General features: G+C 36.5%; 1 protein-coding gene across 1 annotated transcript; it reads right to left on the bottom strand.

Moving 5' to 3' along the window:
• Nucleotides 1-5,072: 5,072 nt before the first annotated feature.
• LOC140872058 (uncharacterized) lies at nucleotides 5,073-6,359 on the bottom strand. The gene is made up of 4 exons (XM_073274791.1): nucleotides 5,921-6,359; nucleotides 5,507-5,764; nucleotides 5,258-5,384; nucleotides 5,073-5,151 (listed from the first exon to the last, which is right to left on the bottom strand). The coding sequence occupies exons 1-4, from the start codon at nucleotides 6,357-6,359 to the stop codon at nucleotides 5,073-5,075; spliced, it is 903 nt and encodes a 300-aa protein (XP_073130892.1).
• Nucleotides 6,360-10,303: the final 3,944 nt, after the last annotated feature.

Raw genomic sequence — 10,303 nt, 5'->3', positions numbered from 1 at the left:
CATGTTCCTGCCTTCCTGGACTCCAACTTCTTTCCCACTCCTCAACTCTATGGCATTACACTGCTCATTTGGATTTACCTCAGTGTTGCTCGGAAACTGACCTCTGTTATTATCCTTTAGTGCATTCGCCAACTGCCCAATGCTAATCTCCATGGATTGCAATACAGCACCCATGTTGACCATATGCGTCTCTAAGCTATCCAGGCAAGTCTCAGTCTTCGCCATTATTTTACCAGATTCCTGCACAAAATTACTAACAACGTCCTCCAAAGATGGCTTACCCTCACCCTTAATTGTGTTGTATCCCGGAGGAGGATTCAACACATTTTTATTGTTAGCATAAGAAAAAATTTCATGATTACGAATACTAGGGTGATAATTATTTGGAACAGGATTACCTTTGTAGCCTCCATACCATCGGTAGCCCGTAGGATTTATATAGTTCACTTCTTCTAGGGACTGAGATCCTCCATTAACAACTCAACTTTCAGCTGAATCTGTACCATTAATCTTATTCAAAGAAGCTATCTGTGTAGTCAGTGCGGATAATTGGGCAGTGATAGATGTGATAGGATCCACTGTATACACTCCAACTGGCTTCTTGACTCCCGTACGCTCAGATGGCCATTGAAAACTATTGATTGTCATCTGCTCCAACATATCATAGGCCTGTACATGGTCCTTTGCAAAAATGGTGCCTCCAGCTGTAGAATCCACATTCATCCTTGTAGGCGCATTAAATCCATTGTAAAACCACTCGATCTGCTCCCAATCTGCAAAATTGTGGTTAGGACAACGTCTTAACAATTCTTTATACCTTTCCCACGCCTCGTAGAGCTGTTCAGAATCCATCTGCCTGAATGTGCTGATCTCAATCTTCAGTTGGGTGGATTTGGCAGGTGGAAAATATTTTTCAAGAAATTTTTCTGCCATCCCCTCCCAAGTATTAATGCTCCCTAGCGGCAGTGACTACAACCAACTCCTTTCTTGATCCCTGAGAGAAAAAGGAAACAAACATAAACGTATAATATCCTTAGACACAACATTAATTTTTACCGTATTGGTTATATCCAAGAAGGTGTGTAGGTTTAGGTGAGGATCAGCAGTGGCGCTCCCATTAAATTGGTTCTGTTGAACCATGTTGATCAAGGCAGACTTTAGCTCAAAATTGTTAGCATTGATAGTTCCACGAGCTATTCCAGAGTAGTGAGCCTGGATTACTGGCCTGAAGTGATCTCTGATTGGTACTAGGGGAGCTTGATTTACTTCTTCTTCAGCCATGTTCCTTAATTTTTCTCTTCTAGCACTTTTCAAAGCACGTGCAGTTCGCTCGATCTCCGGATCAAACAGTAAAGAATTCGCACTTTGAGATCGTCGCATAAACTGCAATTAAAAATAAGAAGAAATTAATTAGTAACTTAAAATTAAAAAAAAAAAGAACTCTAAATTAAAATCTAGACTAATTGGTAACAAGACTAAAAAATAATCAAAAGTTACTCCCCGGCAACGGCGCCAAAAACTTGTTGTGAAAAATTGCTCGCAAGCGTACGAGTGTCAAGTTTTAATATAGTGATAAAATCAAGTATCGATCCCATAGAGAGTAAAATAAAAATATTCAGTGCTTTTAATTAAAATAGTCTAAACTTTATCTAGAAAATCAAAATTTTAGAATTTTGCAGAAAAATAAATAAATAAACGAGTTTTTAATAGCACGCACACAACTTTCAGATAAATATCAATCAGACAAAAATGGTCTAGAGGTTTAGATTTCACCTGGTTTCAACAACAATCAATCCTAATTAATTAATCTTCATGAATTTCAATCAATTAATAGCCAAGAACACTTAAGTGTATTATTCCCTCTCCCGAGTGTCGAATAAAATATATCAACTACAATTCAATTCCAATATCCCTATTAAGAATCTACTTGCAGTGATCAATTCAAAACAATGTTCTCTTTAAAAGCTCTGTTAAAATTATACACTCTTCCGAGTTATATAAATAATTAACAGTATATTTTCTAATGGTCCTATACAAAATCTCATCTTCCGAGTGTCAGATTTCAAATAAATATTACAATTCAATTATTGATCAGATAATTGAAAAGACAATCAATTCTAGAAACACAATTAATCTAAAAGAAACTCAATTTAATAAAATCAAAAGTTCATGAAAGCGTCCACACCAGGTTTCATCCGACCTCTAGACTCTAAAAAATTAGTTCATAACTGAATTAAAACAACACCAAATCATATTCAAAAATCCAGAAATGAATTCAGAATTAAATAAATAAAAGTAAGTAAACAAATCCGTCGTCGACGCCATGTCCGGTCGATCGAGCTCCGTCTTTGTTCTTCAAGTTTCTGCCCAGAAATTCTTCACGTTCAACTCTCAATTCTCTGATGTTCTGTGTATGTGTATGTGTGTGGCGGCTAGCTCTCTTGTCTAATAAAAAATCTCTTTTATATCGTGCACAAAAGCCCACTCAAAAGCCCAAGAAAAATACTTGCCCGTAATAATTAAAACACTAAGATTGCGATCGGGACGAGCGTGCATAACCTTTTGTCTTCAATTCTCTTGCCTTCACGTGAACTTAGCGCGATAGCTCTTTCCTCCTTCTTCTTTAGAGCTAAAAGTAAGCGCTAACCATTAAGCAAGCCCAATAACATTTAATCGTTTCTTTTCTTCTCCTGGCTTCTTTTTTTTCTTCTTTTCTTTTCCTCAACACTTCAATAATTCTCTGCAACCACAAAAACAACAAAACACCCACATAAATCTGCTCGAAACCAACAATTAACAATAAAACTCATAACTAAATTAAGTGTATAAAATACACTTATCAACAAGAAAAATATAAATCTAACAATAAATAAAATAAAATCAACTCTGAAAAATCCCAAATAAACATCCACGTTTTCTACATAAATTTGTCCGGCCCAATCACGTGGCCTTGATCGAAAAGAAAGAACTACTCAAAGTCTAACATGATTCACAATCAAAGTTTTTAATCCAAAACATCAACTAAAAATAAAAATAAAAGAAAAGAAGGAGAACAGATTGGAAGATGATGTTCATAGCCGCCTCTTGCCTCTTCAAGTGTTGTGTAACCCTTAATCTGTTGAAGAAATCAATATTTAAGTGTCCAAGGATCCCCAAAAGATAGCATCCTTCCCGAGCAAGAATTTTCAAATTTAAAAACTCTGCACGTGCGGCTCGCTCGAGCGAGCGTAGCTCTGTCTCGAAACTTTTCTGGCCCGTCTTTCTCGCTCGAGCGAGCACAAGGTGTGCTCGAGCGAGAACATCTCTGTCTTGATGATTCCTTCTCTCTCGCTCGAGCGAGCACAAGATGCGCTCGAGCGAGAAACTCTCTGAAATTTTTCCTGTCTTCTCGGCCTCGCTCGAGCGAGCATAACCATCCGCTCGAGCGAGTGTAAAACTGTCCAAAATCTTTCTTTTTCTGAAGTTCCCTACAAAATGAACCTGGGAGAGTATTATGCAGACAAATGCATGAAATATGCTAAAACTAAGTAAAACAACAACAATAACATAAGAATGTATGAAAAACAATCACAAAAATATGCATATGAAACACAGTTATCAACTTCCCCATACTTAAATCTTGCTCGCCCTCATCAAGACATGCAAAAACAATATGCAAACAACGACATAAGTAAGAATGAATCATGAACAAAATAGCCTCAGATAAGTTCCAACTTCAACAACTAAAATCATAAAAATTTATGATTGTCCACAATACACTCTTAGTTTAACGTAAGCGTGTGTGTGTACCATGTCATTTCAGTTTTGTGCAACTTCAAAACAATATGTCCTAAGAATTCTTAGCGACCTATGACAATTCAGTGCAAGTGCCAAAATCCAGCACTCCTTCATCCCAACAATCCCAAACAAAAACATGTACTTTCTTGATATTAATTACACACCTCTGGATTTTACACCCGGTTTTTCTTAAGCCACAATAATTATCCGCAAACTTAGCTATAACTAAGATAGGATTTGAATTTCAATCCTCTCGTCTATAGCTCGAATGAAGCTACAATCTCATTTAACCCGCAAACTTAGCTATGGAAGAATGATTAGAATTTCTCAATCATTTTTCAAGCTCGGATGGAATTGTTTTTTTTTTTTTAAATTTCAAATTCTTAACCCCATGGAATCCTCATTCTTAGCTACGAACAAAGGATTAGGATTTCAATCCCTTGCTCGTAACCCGGATGGAGTTAACTTATTTTTTTTTCAAAGAATTTTGGTAAAAAATTTTAGGTGCGCCCAAGATCATACATGCAATGTCATAAAATCATCAGAAATTGAAATACACTATCATGATCAACAAACACCTATTGTCATGCAATGGTCAAGCAAACACGAACTTCATCAATTACTTCGCTACATTACACCAGTCTAACACGCGTGCTTAAAAAGATTCATGATTCAACCAACAACTTCTCATGTTCAATCAAAAGCAACATTTTTATAAAAAAAACAATTTAACAACTCTATCATCATAGGCCAACAGTCATGATTCTACTTATTCACACAACACAAACACAAAACATAATGATATGCATGATTACAAACTATATGCAAAGAACTAGACCAAATGAATGCAAAACACAATGATCACCGAAACAAAACATATCTAAACAAACCCCCCCCCCCCACCCCCCCCACCCCATACTTATCCAAGGCATTGCCCTCAATGCTTTAGAACAATGAACAGAATGCATGAACAAACACACATATGCAAGACGAACAAAAACATAATAAAAACAAAAACAACACTCCCCTGGTTTTTCGATTCATCCTCTTACTTCTTGATAGTATCCGCTGGGACGGTAGCAGCAAACTGGGTATATCGGCAGGCATTACAAACTGACATGGGAAAGAAGTAAAAATTAAATAAAAATAAACAAAAACCAAAAATAAAATAAAAAGCAAGGGAAATAACACTGGGTTGCCTTCCAATCAGTGCTAAAGTTATAGTCTATAGCCCGACTATATTCCTCTATTGAGTTGCGACATTCAAGGTGGTTTATCCACCATCTTGGAAAAGATCAAATCAATCCTGCAACTGCATGCTTCACCTCTATAGAGATTTTGCAAGGGACCAATTCCTTTGGAGAGCTGAACCTTCTGACATTTCCCAACATCATGAATCACATCAATAAAATTGACAGCAGAGCAAGATTTTAAATTTGAGCTATCTCTAGACGACTTAAACATATGGAACACAACTTACTCATCATTCAATATCAACACTAACTCTCCCTTTTCAACATCCACTAAGGCACTACTAGCAGCAAGAAATGGACGCCCTAGAATCAGAGGGACCTCACAATCTTCATTCATGTCAAGAATAACAAAATCTACAGGATAAAATATTTTTTGTCTATCTTGAATAAAATATTCTCCACCACTCATCTTGGGTATTTAACGGATCCATCAGCAAATTTCAGAGAGATAGAGGCAGGTTCAATATTTTCTATACCTAATTTTCGAGCAAGTGAATAGGGCATCAAATTTATGCTCGATCCTAAATCACACAAAACATTCTTCAATGATAAATTTCCAATTTGGCAAGGTATAGAAAAACTCCCTTGATCTTGATATTTTGGCGGGAGCTTATTCTGAAGCACAGCCGAGCACTCCTCATTCATTGCGACTTGCGTTATATCATTCAATTTCTTCTTGTTTTTCAGCAAGTCCTTCAGAAATTTTGCATAGTTTGGTATCTGAGCTAAAGCATCTGCAAAAGATATGTTAATATGTAGTGTTTTGAAAATTTCAAGAAACTTTTTAAATTGAAAATCAAACAATAATTGCTTAGCTCTATGGGGAAAGGGTAAAGTAGAAATATCGACATCAGCATTAACTTCAAATTTTGAAGTCTTACCTTTCTTACCTTTCGTCGCGGATTTTTCAGCACCACGCGCATATTCCTTAGAATCTGAATTTTTTGGCCCATCCATAATCGTCTCTTCGTCCTTCTGCTCAGATCCCTCATATTGTGATCTCGTCACAACCATGATAGCATTCATGCCTCTTGGATTTGGTTCAGTGTTGCTTGGCAAAGTTCCAATAGGACGAGTTGACAATTGGGTTGCTATCTGAGCCATCTGAGTCTCCAACTTCTGAAACATAGCTTTTTGATTTCTCAAGCGAGTCTCAGTACCCGCTACATAATTCATCATAATTTCTTCAAAGGATGGCTTCTGCTCAACTGGCTTGGATGTGTTGGCGGTGGGATCTGCAGGTTTCCATGAGAGATTCGGATGATTCTTCCAGCCAGGATTATAATTATTGCTGTAAGGATTGTACGGCTGTCTCCCTTGATTTCCCATGAAGTTTGCCGCATCAATCTCAAAGACTTGTTGTTCCTTGGGCTATTGAGCTTGTACCTGATTGGCTGGATATGTCTGCATAATCACCAACTGATGTGTAAGAGCATCAATTTTGGCATTCAGTGCTATCAGAGCATTAACTTCTAGAATTCCAGCCTTTTTCTCCTTCTTCACATGTGGCCATCCTATGTTGCTTTCATCCGTGTTCACAATAATCTCCCACGCCTCTGTTGGTGTCTTCCTAAATAAGCTTCCATTGGCAGCAGCATCTAGCATGGATCGAACAGACTGATAAGCCCCATTGTAAAATGTCTGAGTCTGCTGGCTCTGAGTAAGATTATATTGAGGACGCATCCTCAACATCTTTTTAAATCTGGTCCATGCCGCATGAATAGAATCACCCTCCTTCTGCTTGAATGAAATGATGTCAGAGAATAGTTTTGCCATCTTCGTAGGAGGAAAATACTTGTTCAAAAAAGTTTGAACAAGTTGGGTCCACATAGTGATAGAACCCGCAGGCAAATCATCTAGCCACTCCATAGCTTCGCCTTGTAGAGATAATGGGAATAACCGCAGTCGCACTGCATCAGTTGTTACCCCATTAGCCTTGAAAGCATCCTAGATCGACAGAAAACGCTCTATATGAGCATAGGGGTTTTCCACAGATGTACCCCCAAATCTTGCTTGCAAAGGAATCATCTGAATGATTGAGGGCTTCAATTCAAAATTATTCGCCTCCACAGCAGGGCGAACGATGCTAGAGCCATAACCTTCAGTAGGTGGACGAATCAAATCAAGAACAGTTCTGTTGTCCGCCATATCTTCCTCTGACATATTCTGTCTCAAGTTCAAGATTGATAGATCTCATGGCCTTTAGGATTCTGCTGAGCGTGCGTTTGATCTCTAAATCAAGTGGTAGAAGCTCCCTAGATCGAATGTTATGCATGCACTACAGATAGTACATGAAAATCACCAAGAAAAAAAGAAAATTCAGAATTTAATAAAATAAATTAAAATAAATCCTAATATCAAGTGAAATAAAAATTCTGATATCAAAACAGTCCCCGACAACGGCGCCAAAAACTTGACCGCTTAAATCGGTGTGATAAAAATTTACAAGCAAGCGTACCAGGTCAAGTAATAGTAAAGTGGACAAAAGTCCAGATGTCGAACCCACAGGGACTGTATATGTATGAATACCTAAATATATTTATTTCTACTTACTCTAGACTAGTGAATAAGAGCAATTTTAGATTTTAAACTATTAAATAAATTTGCAAAAAATTAAATTAAATTAACTAAAACGCAACAAGAAAATTAGATTGAATTCAAATATGGGAAGAGTTCGATCAAGGACACACGTAGGTACCAGACAAATTATGTAACATGTAGCCGATTCAGGATTCAGATTTAATATTAAATTACGGGAATTCTCCTAACTTGTTCAAATGTCTATTTCTAGAACAATCAAACCTATTCAAATATTGACGGATTAATTTTTCGTAATTCTAATCAAATTCAAACGCATGAAGATCTTTGAGAATTCAGTTTCACCTAAACCGCACAATGAAATCGAATTCTATTTCTAGTTGGTTTTACCATGTATTGATTATTAAAGTGATCGAAATCAATCCCTCCTCTGTCGACTTAGGACCGATTAACATGCAAGAAAACAGTTGATCAGGCTATTCACAAGACAAATATAAATCTAACAATCAATAAAATAAAATCAACTCTAAAAAATCCTAAATAAACATCCACGTTTTCTACATAAATTTGTCCGACCCAATCACGTGGTCTTGATCAAAAAGAAAGAACTACTCAAAGTCTAACATGATTCACAATCAAAGTTTTTAATCCAAAACATCAACTAAAAATAAAAAATAAAAGAAAAGAAGGAGAATATATTGGAAGATGAAGTTCGTAGCCGCCTCTTGCCTCTTCAAGTGTTGTGTAACCCTTAATCTACTGAAGAAATCAGTATTTAAGTGTCCAAGGATCTCCAAAAGATAGCATCCTTCCTGAGCAAGAATTTCCAAATTTAAAAACTTTGCACGTGCGGCTCGCTCTGTCTCGAAACTTTTCTGGCCCGTCTTTCTCGCTCGAGCGAGCACAAGGTGCGCTCGAGCGAGAACATTAATGTCTCGATGATTCCTTCTCTCTCGCTCGAGCGATCACAAGATGCGCTCGAGCGAGAAACTCTCTGAAAATTTTTCTGTCTTCTCGGCCTCGCTCGAGAGAGCATAACCATCCGCTCAAAAGAGTGTAAAGCTGTCCAAAATCTTGCTTTTTCTGAAGTTCCCTACAAAATGAACCAGGAAGAGTATTATGTAGACAAATGCATGAAATATGCTAAAAATAAGTAAAACAACAACAATAACATATGAATGTATGAAAAACAATCACAAAAATATGCATATGAAACACAGTTATCATATATATGGAATTGGTTATGTTCCACGAAAATCAAATGAGCATGACTGGAACTTTAGTCAAGCAAGAATAACTAGAAAGCAAAAGGCAAATGTTCATGAAAAACCAGTTCAAAGAAGATATAGACAGTTTCATAATGAAAAATAAAATATTAGATCACATCATGAATATCATTCTAAATTTAATGCATATTCTTCATCTCACAAGCACACACGACACAAAACACAAATTTTATAGGATACAAATAATCGACCTGTTAGGTTGATTCAAATTTGGATTCCCAAAAGTCTAATCCATCAAGGACCCACGTAAATTTGGGTACCGTAGACCATTTTGTGACATTGTTTTTAGGAAAAATAGAAGAATTATCAAATTTAGGAGGAACTGCAAAAAGGAAGAGTCTCTAAACTCCTTCAAGAAGATTGCTAGTTGAAATGCTTTTCGAAGCATCCTTTGACACGTCAAAAACAATACTAAGCTTTCTTATTCTTATATCTATTTAATTATACGTTCAATATTTAATATTGTGCTTTGAAATAAATGAATTAGAATCATACGAAAGCAAAAATGAGAAATTTTATTCATAAAGTTAATTATTACAAAATAAATTTCTCATTCAACAACCATCATCCAATATGACATAGAGATGATCAATTCCTCTGATGTTGATTGTTGATAATTGGAAGAATTGGTGATTTTTTCCAGTACTTGAAGCTCCTTTATAAGCTTTAAATGAAAAACACCTTCTTTAGAGAAGATGTCTTCAAGACTGAAAACACCAATCTTTTGCATAAACTTCACTCCTATACTAGCCAGTCGATCCGCCATGGATGGTGAATATGGCGTAATCTCGTGCATCTTCATCATGTTAATTTTGGCTTCAAGAGAACTTGTCTTCTGATCAACAATGACTTCATATTCTTTGATAATTGAGTCCATGACTTTTATGCTAAAGAACTTGTTGATATGTTCTAATATATGAAATATGAACCAATTTATAGATCTGATTATGGAATATGAAAAGTTATAGATATTAACTTTTTCCGACAGATTTTCAAGAGATCGATGAGTCGTATTGTGGGGATCTCGGGTGCTAATTCATCTAAAGGGGCAATTAATTAATCAATCAATATTAATCCAAGTTCAGTAATAATTACAGAAACAGATTTTTTTAAAAAAAAAACAAGGCATCGCTCGATTGGTGGTGTTCACCCGATCGAGCGGGCGTAAAAATCCCAAAGCTCTGTTTCGGAATAATTGGCCTTGCTCGATCGGTGGAGTTCACCCGATCGAGCGGGCAACAAAATCCAAATTTTCTGTTTGTGAAATTTCAGACCGCGCTCGATCCGTCGAGTTCACCCGATCGAGCGGCCAATTCTTTTCGAGAAATTATGCAAAATGTAGTTGCTGTCAAATTCTATTCTTTTTGTTGCATTTCAACATATATCTCAAGTTTATTAACTCTAAATATACTAGTTCAATTTGGAAACATGCATAATCATATATCTCAA

The sequence above is a fragment of the Henckelia pumila genome, unplaced genomic scaffold (assembly GCF_033568475.1).
Source record: "Henckelia pumila isolate YLH828 unplaced genomic scaffold, ASM3356847v2 CTG_461:::fragment_3, whole genome shotgun sequence".
NCBI classification, from domain to species: domain Eukaryota; kingdom Viridiplantae; phylum Streptophyta; class Magnoliopsida; order Lamiales; family Gesneriaceae; genus Henckelia; species Henckelia pumila.
This window is presented reverse-complemented; position numbering and strand designations above follow the sequence as displayed.

What these genes read in the sequence shown, in the direction of transcription:
- LOC140872058 (XM_073274791.1), bottom strand. Translation starts at nt 6,359, where the DNA reads ATGGGAAATCAAGGGAGACAGCCGTACAATCCTTACAGCAATAATTAT. An exon ending in TGAAAAATCCGCGACGAAAG is followed by an intron (nt 5,765 to 5,920) that starts GTAAGAAAGGTA and finishes TATCTTTTGCAG; the next exon opens with ATGCTTTAGCTCAGATACCA. An exon ending in GTGTTGATATTGAATGATGA is followed by an intron (nt 5,152 to 5,257) that starts GTAAGTTGTGTT and finishes GGGAAATGTCAG; the next exon opens with AAGGTTCAGCTCTCCAAAGG.